The following is a 21,705-nucleotide window of genomic DNA, read 5'->3' as shown; positions in this document are numbered from 1 at the left end:
GTCGAAACTGGGCCACACTGTTTGTATATACGTTCTCTGTTCTGTGTTTGCCACCCGCCACCACCCTGCAATATCTTAAATACACAAACAACAATTGCAACAAAAACACTGAATGTAATACAGCCCCAATCGCCCATCTCGCTGTGGCGTATTTTTGTGGGGTTCGTATTGTCGAGTCTTCGGACAATTTTCTGAACATAGTTTTTCATCTGCTCGGAAATGTTGATTTTTCTTGTAGAAAACGTAGAAATAATTTGAAATTTGTGCCAAAATTACTCAATATATTCAGTACAATGTGAGATAAGTGCAGTACAGTGATTTGAAATGTAATATGATGAATAAACCTACGAAATATTGTCAACAAAATTACACGCAGGTGCGTATATTGCACGCAGACGTGATAGACGTTTCGATTTTCCCTATTGAGTTTGATCTGCTCCCACGGAAAAAGGGAGTAAAACTACACATATACATATATGTATATATAAATTAATATGTTTAAAAAATGCTGCTAGTGATAAATAGAAGTAATAAATATTATGCCGTTTGTGTTTTTGGTGCTTGAAAAAATTCTGTATGGGCACGAATTGTCAGGGATGCTTGAGCATACGGTCCGTCAGGTTCGTCCAAAGCACAAACTCGGCGAGGTGCGGTAGTATATTTTTCTGGTTAGATAACCGATTGCACTTGTTGTGTATTTCAATTTTTTTATGCTTAGTGGACGCTGGGTTTGCACAGAAATTTTAACAATTTACACCGTGTCAGCATTTATTATCGTAATTGTTAAGTATATTTAGTGTTCGTTGCTATTGTTGTGACTGTTATTCTAAGACTGTCATAGAGCGCTATCGACGTTACTCTGGGTGCGCTGTGTTTTATGTTTGGTCCGGCGCGGCACCGCTTGGCGGTTCTGCGAATGTCCGGAATTCATGCATGCTCAATGAAGACTCACAATTAATTACATACATACTTGTTAATATATATGTATATATACAAATAATATTTGCATTAAACAATTGTGCTTGTAGTAATTATACATAATTTAATAATAATTTTTATAGTGTAGTTTGAAAATGAGATAACTTTGATTTAAAAAAAATAGTAGTATACCATATTTATATATAAATGGATGTATGTAGTACATACATATTTCTACGCATCTGCTTGTGCTTATCAGGTGTTAATGTGTGGAAATATATACAGCAAATATACTAACGATTATATTGGTGTAACTAATACCCTGTAGGAAAGCAATAGTATATATGATACAAGATATGTAAACATATTACACTTTTTATACCCTGAACTAAGTTTGCCACGAAGTTTGTAACATCCAGAAGGAAACTTTGGAGGCTCCATAAAATAATGTATATAAATGATCAGCATGACGAGTTGAGTGAATTTGGCCATGTCCGTCTGACTGTCTGTATATACGCGAACCACTCCCTCAGTTTTCGAGATATATATTACAAATTTTGCATACGACCTTTAATTCCCAAGAAGTTGCTCATTTGTCGGAATTGTCGATATCGGACCATTAAAGCATGAAGCTCTCTTACAAACTGAACCATAAAAATCATGCCCTCTAACTTGGTTCAGGTGGTTCAATATAAAAACACCCTATTGTATTTGGAGCTATGCTCTAGATAAACTTACATATGTATGTACAATATATACATATACATATGTACATACATACATATTTAATATATCAATTAAAAACGGGATTTTAACACTTTATAAATTATTGGTCTTTGCTAATTACCACTAGTTGTTGTACCATGCTTAGGGACTATTTTTTTATACAATCTAGAAGTTAAATACATAGTCTACATTTGTACAAGCATATTGTTTGGCAATAAAATAAAACAATGTTTCGGATTACAACAAGACAAGGATTAGTTGAAATATATTTATGTATATTACATACACACTTACAATCTCACCGAAACATTTCTTGCAAACGAAATGAATATAATTGTATCTTAGGCATAAGCAATTCATGACCTTGAAAAGCCTATTAAATAGAAATATAAATTCATTCATGCTTCATTAAATCTCGTTTTGTTTTGTTTTTGCAATAGCATAACATAAATGCTAGTCCATCTAGTGCAGTTACATTATAGTCTATTATTCCTTAAAAATATTATTCCTTTATCATTACTTTAATTGCATATTTCCATTTATTTATACTCGAATTTGTACTTGCAGAGTTTTTAGTGTGTTATTTTATCCTAATAAACCAAGGTCCTTTAAGGGGGTGGGAGGTGGTATAAGATTAATTCGTAAAAAACGCACATGTTTGTGTGACGATGTATTGACGATGAAATTCCATAAATAAACCAATTAAAGTACGACATTCGAGAATGTTGTATTGTTTTCACTAAAAAATATTTAAAAATCCAAAATCAGAAAATCTAAGGGTACGTTTCGCCAACTCTCTACATCTAGTATGAAGCGCGATATCAACTAATTTGTCGAATATGACAATGGTCAAATTTCGGTCAGAAATATACCAGTTCCATAAATTAGATACATAACTTATAGTATAATCTATATTCTATATTCTGGCTTTGTTCAGGTGTTTCGTGGTTTTATATATATAAAAAAAATTGAATTTGAACGACGGGATAATTTTCTTTCTGAACAAAATTTCTTAAAAACTACAAACTTAATACTTTTCTCATTAGTTTTATTTTAGACCAGAAATTCTATTTGTGAACTGATACACAACAACAATTCTTATTTGATATTGAGTATTTGGATATTGGAGTATCAACTATGGACAGAGAACGTAAATGAATTCATTAACATTCTCTGCTTTTGTTCTTCTATTTCCAGTTGGATATAGTTCATAGGGGTTGAAAAATTTTCCAGTCAGAGAGTGAAAAAGAGAGAGTAAGCTACCCTTGTGACAGCGCTTTCCCAGCAAACAAGGTTACATACATACATAAATGCTCACATGCAGATTTATGTATGTACTAGAGTTCTGGGTATTCGAATAACCGGATTAACCGGATAGGACATTACTAGAATAATAATATTCGGATAGTCGTAAGTCGTTGACTATTCGATTAACCGCTTATTTTCGACTATCCGGTTAACCGTTCGTTGTCGACAATTCGAATAGTAAGCGTCATTCATTTTCTTATTTTTATTGAAAAAGTGAAATATTCAATAATAAAATTTTGTGCACAAATCAAATGCTGCTTGGATTTCAAGCAATTTTTATTTATGTATGTATTCAAATACTCGCAGCAAAGCAACTATTCGAATAGTAATTTTAAGAAGAAACAATTTTGGTGCACTGGTAAAAATGTATAAAAACCATGTATTTCGTATAATGCTATTCTTCAAAGGAACAAAGATAGGATAAGAACATTTCACCTTACAAATTGAGAATAAAGTCATTTCTTTTCAGCGAAAATACTCAAATTATTTTTTGGATTTTTAACAGAGAAACATAAAAATTCATGTTAAACATGCATGTATGTATTTAAAACTTCTTCTTTTAAAATAATTCCTTAAAATACAGACAAAAATTTGCATAAACAAAAAGTTAAAAGTTAAATATGAAAATCAAAACAAATTATTAATTAAAATTCCCGCCTTAGTCGGGTCTGCGTAAGGGGAATGGAGCTCGACAGCATTCTATAAAATTGTTTGAAGAATATTTTTTCCGGTACAAAAATAATATTTATCAGTGAAAATCTTATTTTTTCGTTAATATTGCTATATTTTTGTAAATATATATTTTTTTTAAGATTTTCATGAGAACGAATTTTAAAAAAGCTATGATTGTATTTATATTTTTATATATGTATTTATAATATGCATGTATGTATTTGTGTATGCAAACATTTGTAGATATGTATGCATGTGTGAAATCTATGAGTTTTGAAGGGTAGGTACAAAGGCTCGATTGTTTACCCCCTTACCAATGAATGGTAGCTGGTGGAAGAAAGTCGCTCTCAGTCAAGTACAGTTTTCCAATTGGAAATTCCACACGCAAGGTAGTACATTGCACGACATGTGTACATATGCGTGTGTATTTAATATTTGATGTCGAAAACAACCTCAACAGTGCCACGCAAACGCACGCAGTGCTGCGCTGTGTTGGCCAAATATTGGTGGCGGCAGGAAAACGGCGCACCAATAAAGTACATAAGCCTCTATCGTGTGTTTCCGTGACCAAGTGAGTGCATTTAAGTCATTCACCCTGAGACCCATGCGCCGTAGAGCTCGCACCAACGCTGACTCGACCGGCGCTGTAAGGCTTTGTGCCGCGCTGCGCTGCAAGTGTTCTAGATATTGATTTTTCGTTTGCGCTTGGTTAGTTCACTTTTTCGATACTCATAAATGAACATATCCATACACACAAGCATAAAAATCAACAAATAAGCATAAAAACGCGTCTAAATAAAAATCGACCATATGCACAAACATACATAGGTATACACACACATATGAGTATGTATATATATATTTAAATTTGTTTTTCTGCGAGTGGGCTGTTACTTCGTTGGCTGAATAGCTCTGTATCAGGCAGTGCTTTGGCGCTGTGGGAGACGTTCTCCACATGCTCCATCGCCCGTTTGTAGCTCGTAAAAATATACGTAAGTATGTAAGTTCCGTATGTTTGTACATACATGTGGAGTGTATGTAGGTTAGCATGTTTGAGATGATTTTTATTTACAATTTTCAAAAATAATACGCGGACCGGCGCACATGAGCAGTGCAAGCCAACAGAAGCCAACAACGAATAAACTAACGTTCTCGCAATTCATAGATATTTCATTTAAATCTTTTTAGATGTCTTAAAATAGAAAATACTCAAAACTTCTTGACGCAAATTAAAGAAATAATATGGAAAAATATCAAAAGATAAAATCATCTAATATATTAGCTCAGTATTCGGCGCAGACCGCATTAATTGGCTGGAAGAGTTTCTTGCATAGCTTTTGCGCAATATGCATGTTGCAACTACTGGCCATGTGTCTGCTTACAATAATACAAACATTATATATATGTAAGTGTGGACCCTCGTGTGCCTTGCAAGTTGCATAAGCCGATTTTGATTACTCTCTGGTTCGCATGTTTGTATGTATCTGCTTTTGGCTCCTGTCTAGAGAATAAATGCAGCCTCGCTCATAAGGCACTTGTAACCGCAGCATACATACACACATACATGTTCATGTGTGTGATTCTCACCTACCACCGAACAACGCGTCGCGCAAGCTTAAAGCTCATGTGATACCCAGTGGGAGTGGATGAACAGAGCGGTCAGCCACACGAGTGCCTTAAGGGTGCAGTGCATGCGCCATTGCCTTATGTTGTGAGGGTTGCTAAAATGGGGTGGGTGGTAGAATACAAGTAGTCGGTGACGGCGCTGCTGCATTACAATCGTTTTATACCGTACGAGTCCCCAGTAGCAGAGACAGCAGCCGTTCGGCGAGAGCGCGGCCGACTATGCTGACGCATGACAATATTGATTTTTCCACCTTTTCCAGTCAGAATTGTGCGCTTGATGCGCCGTCGCTCAGTCTGTGGGGTGGTTCGTCGTTGTGTGGAAGTCTTTGAATTTCGGTTGTCACGCTAGTGCGTTTGCGTTAAAGATTTGTGTGAAATGTTAAAACAATAGTGAAATGAGTTTGTGCGCAGTTCAAAAGCCCATTTAATAAATTCTTAGAACGAATGCCACATAATTCTTATAAAATTGAGTAAATTCTTGTGGCTGCCAGTTTTCACATCAAAAATAAAATAGACCGTCGCGTATGTATAAATATACTAAATATATATATATATATATATATATGTACTTATATACTACAAGTATCTATGTATCTTCATAGTGTTTGTTTCATTCGTTTTTTGTTTTGTTATGCCTCAACTATTTCTAGCAGGAATTGTAGTAAAAAGAGATACGTGTCTACTAACTAAATATATATTAATATGAATCTAAAAGCATACTTATATAAATTTACAATCCGAATGTAAAAAAAGCATATGTTTTCATGTACATGAAAGCTTATAAAAATTTGAGAGTCTTCATGTCCAAATACATCCATACATATTTTTACATTTACGTATGTATATATTGCAAAGTGTTTCATTTGTTCTAAAACTGTTTATGTTTTTGTATTATTTATTGTTGTTGGTAGTTGTACGGGCGATTCACGCAAGCGCAAATAAATGTTTATATAATGAAGTTCCTCACCCTGAGCATTGACCTCATTCCCTTATCTATGATATTCTACGTATATATTTATAACATATGTAGTATATGTATATAATCTTTTATTTACATACATATTTGAAACGACTAAAAATAAAAACAAACCTGCACATATGAATAGTATTTACTTGCGTATGCGTATATTAAGCCTAAAGCTAGCGCAAAGCTGGAAAATGGGCAGTGTATATAGTACAATATGCCATGAAAGTCATGATACAACAGGTGATCCTAAATTTATATGTAAACTAGAAGCCCGACAGACGTTGTCCTGTATCAAGTCTTAAATGTAAACTTTTTGAAACTAGCTGTAACAATTAGACCGTTTTAATGAAAATTTTTATTAGAAACTTATTACAATATCTAATGTCATTCTATATATATATTTATCACAATCCGACCAATCGATAGCTTGTCAATATGTATTGTATATTAGAATGCTTTCAGAGATGTTAATTGTAGAAACTGTATTGAATGAAAACTTGAAGTCGTTTTAATTGATTAAGAAAATTAGTTAAATAAACATTTTCCAGTGGACAATATTGTGAATTTAAACCATCCTCGAATCCCCTTGAACTCACACAAAAAATTTCATCAAAATCGGTCCAGACATCTAGGGAAGTTCAGTGACATACACACGCACACAAGAAATATATATATAAAGATTACATAATTTTTAATTAATTTCAAAACAAAAAATTATCACATAATTTTCTCAGCATCAATGTTTATGAAAATATAACAAAAAACTTTTACATACAGTAATGTAGATAAAGTTAATTTATAAATTAAGAAAAACAAATCGTCGTCGACAAAAGTCGTTAAATTTTTAGCAAATTTAGTTCCTAACATCGGAATTAAAAGTTGAATTAAAAAATTCGCAACCCTGCAGTAGTATCATGACTTTAATGGCACACTGTAATATGTACATCTATGTATTTGTAAACAAGCAGCTCTGCTTTTTTCTGGCCCCGTGTATTTTGAAACGTAATCAGAAATAATTGCTACGATAAATGAGATATCAGCGCATTTTTCGCCGCCTTTAATTTGCGACCCGTTCAGCCAGCAGAATATATAGTACAAAAACACATAAAGTATGAACCCACCGTGAGAGAAATTTGAACGGTAGTGGTACTTACAAGTGTTAAGTACTGTTTTTCTAACCAATAATTCAAGTTCTACACTTTCATTGAAAATTAAGTTGATACATATACTCATATAATAGTAGAAAAAAATACCCTTTAACCTAAAGGTAGCGAAGCAGTATATAGAATTCGTTTTACTAGGAAGAGCTGATCCCTGCCAATTGATAAGGTTCTAGGCATGCAGATATTGCAAAACTAGCAACATAATCTAATCATAAATCATGAAATATTTTTACAATTATTGAAACAGTTCTGTACAAATTAGCTTAGGTAATTCTAATTACAACACCGTTGCGACTAAGTACATATTAGCCTTCACATATAATATTTTATTTTTAACATATAACAGTAGTTTTTAAAACTATTTATGAACTAAAAGTCTGAAAATTCGAATAAGGGGAACTGACATATTAGACTTATTGATCGATCAGTTCAAAATTCAGGATAAAAGTGTGGGACCGCCCTCTTTTGGTTAAATTTCAAACCAATATGTTTGAAAATTGGCAAAATCGAACCATAACCACCTACTTGAAAAGAAATATAATATAAACAAAACTAAGAGCCAACTCCTGATATGAGTGAAGTAGATAGAAAAGCGGTACAGTACTTAATTTAGCCTACATACATATAACTAATATAATGGTTTTTAACTTTCGGTTGATTTTATATTTATATTTATATGGTACATAGGTATATACAAGAATGTTAGATATTCTAATAAAATTAAACGAGAACATTTCACCTTGCATATTGTGATTTGGGAGGATTTACCTTACCTGTGTAGTTATATGACGAAGATACTGATTTCCGTTAGCTACATTGACTTAAAGGGATCTCTATGATGTTGCACGAGAAACCTTAGTGTTAATTATAATTTAGAAAGTGCCGGTTCCTTCTAAGCTTAGCTCTTACTGCATGGTTTTCCTGTTTTGTATAATATATTATAATATGTCTTTTATGGGCCTGCTGATTGCTATCATTTCTAACTTTTTCAATTACAATATTTTCAGATCCAGTTCGTCCTTGATAAAATAATTTAAACCGCGATACCTTACTGCGGGTATGACATATTTGCAAATGTCACTCCACGTGTAGTCACTCTGTGAAACAGTGGAAATCTAACCAAAGATAGGGCCAGGAGCCCAATAAAGTAAAATAGCTGTAAATTAAGTATAGCTGTAAGAATTTTAAAGTAATTGAGTAAGTGATTAAGTAAGAAAGCGACAAAGTAAAGTATAAAATGAATGTGACCACCGTTTCAACCGGCACCAGCACTGGCAGTATCAACGCTACCCAACAGACGACCAAAACATACAAAATCGAAATGCTGGATGACGGTCAACTTAGCATGGCCTCAGATGATGATGATGATGATTTGATAAACAGTGATGATAGTATTTACGACGATGCCGATCTGGCACATATAACGGTGCAAGATGATGTGGCCACCCAATTGGCCGCAGCTGGTCCAGTGGGAGTGGCAGCTGCAGCAGCGATTGCATCGTCGAAAAAACGAAAACGCGCACACTCGTTCGAGACTAATCCATCGGTGCGTAAACGACAACAAAATCGATTATTGCGAAAACTGCGCGGTATAATTTATGAATTTACTGGGCGGGTGGGCAAACAAGCCGTGGTCCTGGTGGCAACACCCGGTAAGCCAAATACCAGTTACAAAGTTTTTGGTGCCAAACCACTGGAGGATGTGGTGCGCAATTTGAAGAACATTGTAATGGATGAGTTGGAAAATGCACTCGCACAGCAAGCGCCGCCGCCACCGCAAGACGATCCCTCACTTTTTGAGCTACCACCTTTAATTATTGATGGTATACCAACGCCAGTGGAGAAAATGACGCAGGCTCAGTTGCGCGCATTCATTCCGCTAATGCTGAAATACTCGACTGGTCGCGGCAAGCCGGGTTGGGGACGTGAATCTACTCGACCGCCTTGGTGGCCCAAAGAGTTGCCTTGGGCAAATGTACGCATGGACGCGCGCTCTGAAGATGACAAGCAGAAGGTGAGAGTGCGTCATTCCATCGTGCACTAAATTGACACTTTGAATTATAATGCCCTTCTTTTACTTACAGATCAGCTGGACTCATGCTCTGCGAAAAATCGTTATCAATTGTTACAAATACCACGGAAGAGAGGATCTATTGCCAACTTTTGCCGATGATGAAGACAAGATCGAAATGCTGGAAGGCGAGGAGGACGATGAGATGGATGAGCACGAACCCCCAACATCAACAACTATACAGACGGTAGCTAATGCCTCAACTAATACAACAAACGTAAGTGACGATATTACACTTATATTACTGATTACTAAGAATACAAATTATGGGAAAAATATCATAGATATTCGTGTGAAATACTATAGTAAAATATTATAGTTTGTATGTAAAAGTATATATTTTTAAGGTGTAAGCTAAGGTCTAAGTATAGTAGAATATAAATTAGCTAATCTGTTCGTACATTGAACGCTAAATGTTCATCTTTTAATTAAAAACTAAACTAAAACTCGACTAATAACCAATAAATCGATGCACCCATAGCAAGTGAATGTCGTAAAGATCAACAGCGCCGGCACTGTTATCTCGACGCACACGGCCAACGCTCAAGCGCAAGGCAACGCTGTGCCTACAATCATCCAAAGCACCAACAACCAACACATAACAACCACCGCAACGCTTCCAGCCTCGACTAAGATCGAAATTTGCACAGCACCGGTACAAACGGCTAGTCAGGCGTCACAGGTACAGCAACAGGCCAATGCCGCTGTCGCACAGAGTATTGCAAACGCACAGGTTTGCATCGAACCGCTGACTTTGGGCGATGTTGATGTTCGTACTAACAAAGAAGTAGCAATTTCTACAAATTCAATTTTTGATGTTGTGCGCCTTATGTTTACCTTATTTGATTAATTTCATGAATATGAGTTTTACAAATGCATATTTTGTTGAATTTTTTTTTCTATAATTAACAATGAACATTTTTTTGTTTTTGTGTATACTTTGACTGCTTACTTAGTGTTTTACGATTTTTAGTTACTTTTGGTTGCGCTGCTTTGTTTATTACTTTTATTAATTGCATTTTGTTTACATATATTTGATCAGATGAAAAGAATTGGTACAAAAAATTAGAAATATTTTGTTTTCACACCTATTTTCAGTATACCACACAAACGGTGCTATCGACAATACAAAATGCTGACGGCACAGTGTCTTTGATACAAGTGGACCCGAATAACCCAATAATCACTTTGCCCGATGGCACAACGGCGCAGGTGCAAGGTGTAGCCACCGTAAGTGTCAATTTTGAATTTAAAACTGTTTTTCGAAAACTTTTTTTGATTCAACTGTGTATTATGTAGCTGCATCAAGGCGAGGGCGGTGCTACTATACAGACAGTTCAAAGCTTAGGCGATGTCAATGGTCATGAAAATATGACTGTGGACTTGACAGAGGCGACTGTGGCTCAAGATGGTCAGATTTATATAACTGCTGAAGATGGACAGGGTGAGAAACTTTTGGTGATCAGAGACCTCAGAGAGTGCTTTCTTTGAACTTCTTTAAGAAAATATTTCATAAATCTTAAATCTTTCATTAACATCCAATAGAATGTATATAATTATAAAAACGCAATTTTTTGTAGGTTATCCCGTTTCGGTGAGCAACATGATAACAGTACCGGTCTCTGCATCCATGTACCAGTCCATGATGGCCAACATACAACAGATTCACACAAACGGTGACGGCACAGTGTGCATCACACCGATGCAGGTAGATTCTCGTCCCAATAGTAGTAATAGTAGAAGCAACAACCACAATACCAACAACATTACCAACAGTAGTAGAAACCATTTTCAATGTTATACCTTAACAGCAGCACCAGGTGGGCTGGGCGCCCGTCTAATTGCAACAGCGCCAACTTCAGCCTTGCCTTCGACAGCGAATCAAAGCCAAACAAATTTAGCCAATAATAATGCTACGAATTGCCAAATATTTAATCAGTGTAATTTAAGTAATAATACATCTAGTCAAATTAGCCGCGCCGACCACAGCCAACACCATCAACAAAGGCAACAACAATTACAAGCCATTTCCGGCGCAGCGAAAATATTCATTAACGCCGCTAGCTTTGCAACCATAAACAATAACAACTCATTAAACACTAATAACAACAACAAGTTTGGGAATTTAGCCAACGCTGCTGCGGTAGTGCCGCTGTCATTGCCTATTATGGTGGCCACCGCCGGTGTGCCTACAGCCACATGCAGTGCAAATTCTAACGGTACGAACGGCATTGAAACAGGAGCTGGTGGAAGTGGTGCGAATGTAACCACAACAAGAACGGCGGGCAAAAAGGGGGCACACAAACGCCGTAAACAAACTTTTGGCAAGGCACCACCCGTTAAACAGGAGAGGTGTGCAGCCGAAACCCTACTTCAGGGCAATATAAATTTTCTAGACGACGATTTGGATAATCAAGCAAACGGTTCGAGCGTCAGTGATAATGTGCTCAATGATGAAGATGATGGTGGTGCTGGCGATGGTAGAGGCTCAGAGGCAAATAGAAATATGTTAGGAGTAGGCATGCCAGGGAAAAGTATAAAAACTGAAAACTTAGAAAACTAAAGAATCTAAACGAATGCATAGGATGGAAAAGAGAACGTAGAAATACAAATTACAAACTATTTTTATATATTTCTATAAACATATATGCATATGTGCGTATGTATGTATGTGTGCATATTTTGTTGATTTAAAACTTAGCCAAAGTAATCCACAATTTACAATCTCACAACGGTGTTTTTGTTTCTAGTCAACATACATACATAATTAACAAATCGCAAACACATTCAAATAAGTTTATGTTTAAGGAGCTGTAAACTCCCTCAATAATACCCAATGATTAATGGGGGATGTGTAGTGAGCCACTAAGTGCCTTTAGAGTTGAATGTAAGGAGTTTTGCGCTTTGGAAATTAAACTTAACTTAGAATCATATCAGAAACTCTAGAAGCGCCTTAATTCGTTTCTAATTTGTAAATGTTTGTGAAACATACTTGCCATTGTTGTTTAATTTTATTTGTTAGTTGTATTTTTGTTTGCTGCATAGTTTAATTCACATTTATTATTTTATTGTTTGTATGTATACATTTATACAATATATGCAGACACATTGCATAAGCGGTATTTTATCGACTTTTTTCACTTTTTAGCTGTATTCTATTATTATGCAATGTATACACACGCAAATACACAAAAGCAAAAACATATATAATATTTTTAAATTTTTTTTTGACATTTAGCGTATAATTTGTAATTGATAACCAAAGTTTATGTAACGAACCCACATTGAAATAAGTAATTAGAAATGTTCCTAGTTTAAATATGTACTAATATTATTTTAAATCACGAATTGATCGTCAATGAGCTCACTTGCTAGTGCGAAACAAAACCAAATATAAAATCTTTAATTGATTGTTGTATTCTACATATACATTTAATACATAAATATATAAATATAACATATTTTAAATGTTTGACAGCATCTCATATGTTAGGAAATATTAGGCCGATTAGATTGGCAACAACTTAAATAGTCAATGAAAATATCGAAGTACAGGTTGCTTTTAAAATTGTTATAAATTATAAATTTGGAAATGACACATATAACTGGAATATTTTAATCTAACAAAATTATTTTGTTCTATAAATTGGTTGTCTTGTTCCCAGAGTTGCAAATAATGAATTAAAAAAATAGTTAAAAAAATAAATTTTAAAATAAAAGAAAAGAAAAATGTATCCCAAAATCGGATTAAAAATTAATTTTTAATTTTTAATTATATTAGATTAAAAAAACAAATAATTTAATTCCAAATATATAAAAAAAAAATTAGAAAAACATATATATTTTTGTCTTTAAGTACTTTGTGTTCTACCATTTTGGTTATCTCATGATAAGAAAAGCTTATTTTTACTAAAATATCAACAAAGCTTAGCTCTTTTTATCTTATTGATGTTTAATTGCTTTTAATTATATTGTTTCAGTTAGAACTATGTGAATCTTTTCAATATTCCCTTCTCATTCAAGCTTTTAATTTCAAAAAAAAAAAAAAAAGTTGCTACAATTTTAAAAATAAAAAGTATTTTCTAAATTTTTAATCAAAGATATTTGGGATATATATTTAATTTAAGATGTTGGGGTTAAAAATTAAATTTTTAATTTTAAATTCTTGGGAAATTGAAAATCGAATTTATAATCCAAATTTTTTTAATTCAAAAAATCGCAACCCTGCTTGTCGTCTAATTGCAATGTAAACGACCTATAGTAAGTGCAATTGTATATATTATTATTTATTTTGTTGCTAGTATGTGTGTCTCTAAATCCTTGTAAAATTCGAGCACATATAATGACACATTTCTTTAGAATAGCTAATTTGTTCAACTTTTTATTTAATTTACTTATGTGTATTATATGCGATTGTTGTTTCAATTTGAGTAAACTTTTGGAATATACTTGCAATGTAGCTATTAATACTTTCGGTTTGAAAATTTACACATACACATATTTTCTTATTAATATTTAGTTCGATTTGTTTGAAATTATTGTAACTATATTATAATATTTTTTTTTGATTATTTGTAAATATATAGTAATACCAATATATTTGATTTGAAATGTAAACAACGACAATTATTTCATTCTTTACTTCTTATTTTAAGTGGCAAGAGCAGAGAAAGATTGTTTTTGATTTGTAGTATGAATTTTTTATTTAAATCTTTTGTTTATTCCAGTTGGTATTCATTTACAGTTCCACAACAAATTTCATACCTGGAATTGTATGTATTACTTATTATATATTATGGGAACACTGTATGTAATCTCTCCAATAATATCTTTATGCTGCAATAAACTTTTTGATTTGTTTTCTAGGTGGAAAATGGCGAACAATTGGAGACCATAACTGTTTCGCCAGGCATGCAGCAGATGCTGATACAGGGTGCGCCCGGAACAGAACCGCAAGTGCTGCAAGTTGTCAGCCTCAAGGATGCAACACTCCTTAGCAAAGCAATGGAGGCAATCACCGGAGGCAATGTCAAGGCTGAGGACACAATAATAATGGAGCAATAAGTTATTTACCAAAACAAAGTGTTGATAAAAGAAGGATTCCATCTTTAATGGCACTTTTTTTTTTGATTCCATATGTTTATTTGTACTGTGGTAGCTGTTTACAAACTTTTTATTTTGTTATTGTATGATTTCTCGGCGATTCTCTTTGGTTATACTTGGTATATACATATGTATAAGAGAATTAAATGTACCTGAGAGGTAGTCTTAAACTATTTGTACACAATACCATATTTTGTTAATATATTATGTTTTTTTTTTTTTAATATTTTTAAGATACAAAAACAGTTGTTTTTAGCTTTAAACTTTGCAAAACAATATACATAAGTCAATACGTCAAGAAAGTATTCGATAACGCGGAAATTTTTTTTATAAATATTTTATTTACAAATAATATATCCATTGGAATACTCATTATGTTAATAATCATGCATTAACATTTTTTTTCTAACTTGTTTATTTGAGTTTTTTTTTTATTTCAATATTCATTATAATTAATTTGATTATTTATAATACTAGAAACGTAAATACAAGTATATGTATTTGAAAAACTAGTAGCACAAAGTAATCCTGTGTGTTATACTTGACATATATATGTACAAAACACACATAAATACATAAATACGCGTACAATTATATATACATACAATATTTCTGAAAACATAAAATTAAAAGATTTAAAAAACTTATTTTTCAACACAAAATTACCCCAGGCGTTACAAAAAATAAACTTAGATGTAATTATTTTGCAATATTTATTTAAATAATGAATAATTGAAACATTTATGATATTCCTACTAAGTCCTCTTGTAAATACCTTCCTAATATATTCCAAAAACATATGCAATAAGCGAAAACAAAATATATTTAATATATAGCATATACTTATATATCATATATACCGCTTTAGGGTGTAAATAACTTTATAAATGTTGGAAAACTGTTTGTTTGACAGTTTTAAAAATTGTGCAAAATTCTATAACCCATTCTAGTCAAAAATTTAACGATTGTAATTTAAAAAAATTAATTTTTCTTTATTTTATTGCAATTTAGTCTACAACTACATTGCGTATATCGAAACGAACTAGTCATTTTATTATAGTGATTGTGAATCGATTAATCCAATATGTATGTACTTCTGTAACTAATTGAAAGTTCTCCCAGAAGAATAACTAAATATTATTATATTCATTAAGCTTAGAATGTTAGTGTCATAGTTTATGCAGATAATGTGAATAAAAGGAAATAATTTTTATAAAAATAATTCAAATAAAATATAAAAACTCCAAATTATTCCCGCCAATTGTTTCACTTTTAAATGGTACCAAGTAATCGTTTTAAACTTTATTTAAAACTGCTTAGCAGAGTGAATATGGAGTAAGATGATTTCACTACCTGAAATAAGGATAAAAATTGTTGATATATATTACTCAAGGTGGTTAATATTTTCAATAAAAAATTGTTATTTAACAAATTTTGCATAAATGTATGTAATTGACCGTATGAAACAAAAAAGATAGTAATAATACTGTAAAATGGAAGCGAATTTGTACAATCAGGGATGTTGTAGAATCCAAGACAAATTTGCGTAATTGTCAGAATTGCCAACCAATTCTGATTTTCAATGGTGTCATTCATTAACATTCTCTGGTGTAGTTCATTGCGTAAATTGATAGAATGGTGAAATTTTATTTTCGAACTTGCGCGTTTTCGATGTTCCCTTATAGAAGTTAACATTTTAGCACAGCTAACATTTGCGCCTTCTCTATTCATTAACATTCTCTGGTCAAACCAATAATATATGAATTTATGACACCTACTACATTTTTTTTATCAGTTTCAATTATAATTCCGACAACTATCAGATTCCACAACACGCCTGAATATCATTTCCATCATTGCTTAGGAAGAGACTCGTTAGTTGGATTGCACCCACTCAGATAAAATATTTTCCACGCTGTGATGAATATAAAGCCTTTGTTACAGTTTTCAAATCAACTGCATTTTGGTTGAAGTGTTAAAATTCGGTTATCGATATCAACTGAATCCGTCAACTGAGTGTCGGTGGGGTTGAGTAGTATATACTATAAAGGAACTACAACTGCTTCGTAGCAGTTTCTTTTGGAAAAATGTTAATGCAAAGTAGAGAGCAGGTAAATACTATATATTAAATAATTTTAACCTATTTTTGATCGGTTATTTTGTACTAATGAATAGAAAAAACAAAGAGACAACTATTGTGAACGAAAGAAGTCGAATGCTTTCAATTATTCTTAGGAACGCCATTTTTGAGTTAAATATATAATAATAATAAATATTTAAAACGTTCTTAACAACTATAGATGTTGTAGGTAGCGCAACCCCAACGTTAAATTCAATTCCACTTCATTTTTGATATCTGCCGTTAGAAAAGAAGTGGAGAGTTGCGCATCATTTTAATATAGGAGGTACGGCTTTTACTTTATCTCATTTAGTAGAAAACAAAATGCTTCCTTTTTTAAACGAAAATAACTTATGGATCTGAAAAAAACAATATTTATAAATGTCAATAAAATTTTTAAAATCGAGTAATGATAGTTCGCCAGTAATAAAAGATTGACGAAAAATTTATATCAAGGAAAATTATCAGTGAAAAACAAAAAAGACAATATTGATTTCCAATTTAATCAGTGTGTTGATAGATTTCTCTCATAACATTTAACAGCATTTTTAAATCTATTTATCGAAAATATCGGTAATTTTGTGAGATATCTTAATGACATTCAGATACCATATTCTTTTTACATTCAGAGAGTATCTCTTTATGATTATAATGTGGCCTGGTGGCAAGAATTGATAAAATGGGTCAGTACTTCCCCTAGCCGCCTTATACCTAATATAAGGATTTTCAAATGGAATATATAATATTAGAAAACTTAAAATACTTTGCCTTAAATACTATACCCGTCATAATGATTTGTTATTTACGTTCAAAAAGATAGAGAGAAGAGAGCGATAAATATAAAATTCTAACCAATATTAAAACCTAAAGTCTTGAATAAGAATGTGTTTGTGTTCATAATAATATCAATGATATATAATATAATTAGTTTTCTTTCTTTGACCAATTTTGTTATTAAGTGCCGTTTCACATTGGGACGCAAAAGAGTCTCATACCAGTTTATTGTGGGTGAGGGGATGACGAGGAAAGACGAAGGGACCGTGCCACTCGTGTTCGGGTGGCACGCTTTGTGTTCTTGTTCGTAACAGCTCGCTGCTACCCTTTTCAGCATTCCTTTTCACTTTCAAATTCTTTGAATGGTTGCAAGAGCGCTCGGTTTCAAATGAATTCGATCGCAAATTTGAGTTCTGTTATCTATTTTTGTATGTAATATGCAAATACGTATGCATAGAATAATAGAAATATTATGACAAATTGTAAATAAGGAGAAAATTAAGATATAGATTATGGAGTAAAGAAATTATGAATTTTTAATACGGAGTAAAGAAATTATGAGTTTTTAATACTTAAAGATTAGGAAATTCCTATTATAAATTTGGCCTTGAAAATATTAGTAGCGGATATTCAATACATTCTTGTGGATTAGGGAATTCCCGTCTTTAGTATTTTTTTGAAACTATTTAGCGGGTAGGTACTTGTATTATGCATATTGTTCTACCATATTCATGGTAATTCATTGCATGCAAAATGTGTGACCATCATCTCAACATACAAATGAAATACGCAGCACGCAGTGTTGCGCGGTGTTGCGCAGTCGAACCGCACAAATATTTACGAACATTTTGTGAAAAGGAATGCAGAAAAACTAGACTCGAGTTGCTGGACTCTTTTTGACCGTGTGAATGCCCAGAGCGACACCAAAAGAAAATTTGAAAAACATCAGACTCTTTTGCATCCCTGTCTGAAACGGCACTAACTTACCATTACAAATGTTGGCAGTTTTACTGGTATCCAATTGCCCGCCATTAAGACGTTCACACGCTGCGAGCGGAGAAGAAAGAAACACAATGCCTTTTTAAATTCACTGCTCTGAACTGTCCAATTGCAATTGTAAATGGCATTTGAAAGCTCCTCGCATTCCTGACAGAACAGGTCGCCATAATAGCAAAGGATTAGAGTTTCCATTGTGACTGATACGAAGAAGACGGCCATATTCAACATAATAGAAATATTAAAGCCAACATACAGCATATAAACCCCTATGGTGCACTGGGCCACCCCAGTACAAACGAACTGAGCAATAGATGTGCCGGAGATAGGTTTTTGTATGGTCGAAAACAGCCTGAAGAAGAAAAACGCAGAAGCAAATGATAACAACAAATATGTATATAGCATATTCACAAGGTAAGTAAAATACGAACTCTATGATCGTTTTGTGATCCTTGATGCATGACACGAGCTCATTATAATTTCCTTTCATTTCCTCTTTTTTTAAGCACATAAACTCTGAAGAAGCGCTGCTGAAATTTTTACGACCGATTCGTTCGATGCGTAGCGATAGCGCCCGAATGTGGGCGGTAAGAACACGCATATAGGCTTGCGGATAGGTGTCTACCGAGCAGGCTTGTGTGCATTGTACTAGAAACCCAAGCGTTTGATAACCATACGCAATCCAAAACTTGATCTTTGATGCCTGATAATCGAAGGGATACCAGGCTGGATACATGAGACGTGTTTCTGATGAGAAAATAACCATTAACTGACTGGTGACGAAGGCGCTATAAAATAGTCGTAAAATGATTAGAAAACATTTCTTAGCCGAATTAATGCCATCCTGTAGAACAATAATTTCTTTTTCACTTTTCGCACGTGCGTCTAAGCGCTTAAGTATCGGTCTGAGCTCCAACAATTGTCGACGTACAATAAATAATGTGAGGAACTTGATGTTAAGTGTCAAGTCGGCCATGGCTATGTAGATCACTTCGCAAAAGTCGTTCAGGTTATCTGCTAACAAACTCTCCACCGTAAAACATGTAGGGTAGTAGATCGGAAATAATAATGTTATTGCAATTGTGTACAACTTATAAGGAATATACCAAGCTGATTGTTTCTGCGGTCCTCGAAAGCCACTTAAGTCCCAGACGCGCCAGTGGTACTTGAAAGCATCCCAGCTATTGATTTTCAGTGACATTGCACACGTTTTCAAAGAAGGGTCAATATTTCAACTCACATTGATTTTCATGGCGCAGAACCTTTTATACCTAATACTCACGTCAACATGACGAATACATTCCGAATGCGAATATTTAATTGAAGTGACCTTGTACTTTGGTGCCAAACATTCAGAAAAAGAGTTGTTTGCAAAGTTATTTTTATATTCGATTGCAATTTTGTACCCAGTGTTTGTTTCAACATAAGGAAATGATGATACTAAATCAAATATTATTATTAATAGGAAATATATCTCTCCTGATATGAACAATAAATTTCAAATTTCGTTTTCCCAAATTTCAGGAATCTACCTTAAGACATAAAGCTTTTGAACCGAATATCTGCCTTTAATATTTAAAATAGTTATCGAGCTCGTTAATCGTTCTTCTCAAATTTAAAAATCCTTGATTGTTGAGGAGAACCTGAAGGATATATATTGAGGATGGTATAAAAGTTTAATAACATTGTCTTTACTGAGGGTCATTTAAAATTTTGGAGTACATTCCTTAACATAGAATTAGCTTAAAATAAAATATTTATGAAAAGTATGGTAGAGTAAACTTCAAACGACCACTATAACAGAAAGCTTATGTTGAACATTCTAATATAAATTTCGTAAATCAAATTTGTTTTTAAACTCTTGCAACATGTTATTTCAGAGTACCATATAATAGTTTTGTTCACCTAATGGTTGTTTGTTTGCTTTTAAATTCCATCTGAAAACTAATCGTGATAGATATGGATATAGATATAGGTATATAAATGATCAGGATTACGAGACGAGTTGAATTCTGAGGGACTGTCTGTCTGTCCGTCCGTGCAAGCGATAACTTGAGTAAAAATTGAGATGGGTGGAATCGGACCATTGCCACGTCCACAAAACGCCATTAAGCTAAAACTCATAAAGTGCATAACTAAGTTCCCCAATTAAATACAACGCTGTTTGTTTAGTACAACATTTTTTAGATGTTGGAGTGGCCCAGCCTTCTAATACATTTAATGTACATATATCATAAACCCTTCAAGCTACTATATAATAACCAAATTCGCTCCGGCCGAATACTTTTGACCTCCCTACCCACTTCCTGAAAATAGGTGAGTTCGAATTATAACCCCGCCCACTCACCATATAAAGGTTTTGTTAAAAAAAGAGTAAAACTGCGATAAATCTATAATCTTTTTTATAGGAGCCGATGTCAAATTTGGACGTGGCCCATATTTTGGCGTGGACCACATTTAGGTGAAAAGCCATATCTCGGGTTCTACTCAACCGATTTCTACCAAATTCGATAAGAAATATTATCCTAATATTCCTACATGACAGTGTAAAATAAGACAAAAACCATGCCTAACTACTACCCATATAACACAATTTTAAATTCCATCTGATTCTTTCTGTTTCCAGAATACAAATCAACAGCCATTCAAGGCAGGATAAAACTTCGTACGAATAGTGCCCTAGAAATGTTCCGATTTGTGACCAAAAACTGTCTAAATCGGATAAAAACTATTAAAGCCTTCTTCCTTTAGTCCCCATATACCTAATTGAAAGATTTTCGAACTTCCGTGTGAAAGCTTGTCGTGAAAATACTATGCAAAATTGCTCAACGAACTATTCAAACTCCCATATACTACAGATAATGATTTTCCTTATTCTAACAAACCTTATGCCGAATATGTCGGTCAGAGTATGAGTTATATATTCATAAAATTGCTTAAAAATATGTTCCCGATTATACTTGACTAATGTCAAAAGTTTGTGAAATCAACCCGGACCTTTTCTGGCCCCAATATACTCGCACCCTATATGGTGATTTCCGACCTCCCATCTGTCTTTAGGTTTGCCAAAATGTGTGATATTTTAGTGAAATTAAGTGGACAAGCTTTCTTTAAAATTATGGGGTAGCGCTTAATAGGAATGGAATTGGTTGAGACTTTGACCATAAAAAAAAAACAAATTGACAGCTGACATTTTAGGCTTAGTAAAAATGTCGTTACATGATAGAACAACTTGTCTTCATTATTAAACATTATTTCAACA

At 33.4% G+C, this 21,705-nt stretch overlaps 2 protein-coding genes across 16 annotated transcripts; one reads left to right on the top strand and one right to left on the bottom strand.

Moving 5' to 3' along the window:
- Positions 1-113: 113 nt before the first annotated feature.
- On the top strand, positions 114-15,805 carry ewg (DNA-binding protein Ewg). Of its 15 annotated transcripts, XM_036371930.2 has the most exons (9): positions 114-376; positions 8,388-9,400; positions 9,465-9,668; positions 9,933-10,220; positions 10,550-10,681; positions 10,751-10,895; positions 11,032-11,159; positions 14,179-14,257; positions 14,318-15,805. In XM_036371930.2, the coding sequence occupies exons 2-9, from the start codon at positions 8,618-8,620 to the stop codon at positions 14,446-14,448; spliced, it is 1,890 nt and encodes a 629-aa protein (XP_036227823.1). In that variant the 5' UTR covers positions 114-376; positions 8,388-8,617; the 3' UTR covers positions 14,449-15,805. The 15 variants fall into 15 exon arrangements, with proteins under 15 accessions (XP_036227823.1, XP_014088949.1, XP_014088953.1 ...); XM_014233474.3 differs by lacking the exon at positions 14,179-14,257 and having other exon boundaries at positions 115-376; XM_014233478.3 differs by lacking the exon at positions 14,179-14,257 and having other exon boundaries at positions 116-376; positions 8,388-9,394.
- On the bottom strand, positions 15,791-20,201 carry LOC106616672 (odorant receptor 2a). Its single transcript, XM_070110391.1, has 3 exons — positions 18,875-20,201; positions 18,435-18,795; positions 15,791-15,907 (listed from the first exon to the last, which is right to left on the bottom strand). Exons 1-3 carry the CDS (start codon positions 19,642-19,644, stop codon positions 15,857-15,859), a joined length of 1,182 nt encoding a protein of 393 aa, XP_069966492.1. The 5' UTR covers positions 19,645-20,201; the 3' UTR covers positions 15,791-15,856.
- Positions 20,202-21,705: the final 1,504 nt, after the last annotated feature.

Source organism: Bactrocera oleae, chromosome 5 (genome assembly GCF_042242935.1).
Source record: "Bactrocera oleae isolate idBacOlea1 chromosome 5, idBacOlea1, whole genome shotgun sequence".
Lineage (NCBI taxonomy): Eukaryota > Metazoa > Arthropoda > Insecta > Diptera > Tephritidae > Bactrocera > Bactrocera oleae.
Note: the sequence above shows the minus strand (reverse complement) of the source record. Positions and strands in the feature narration are given on the sequence as shown.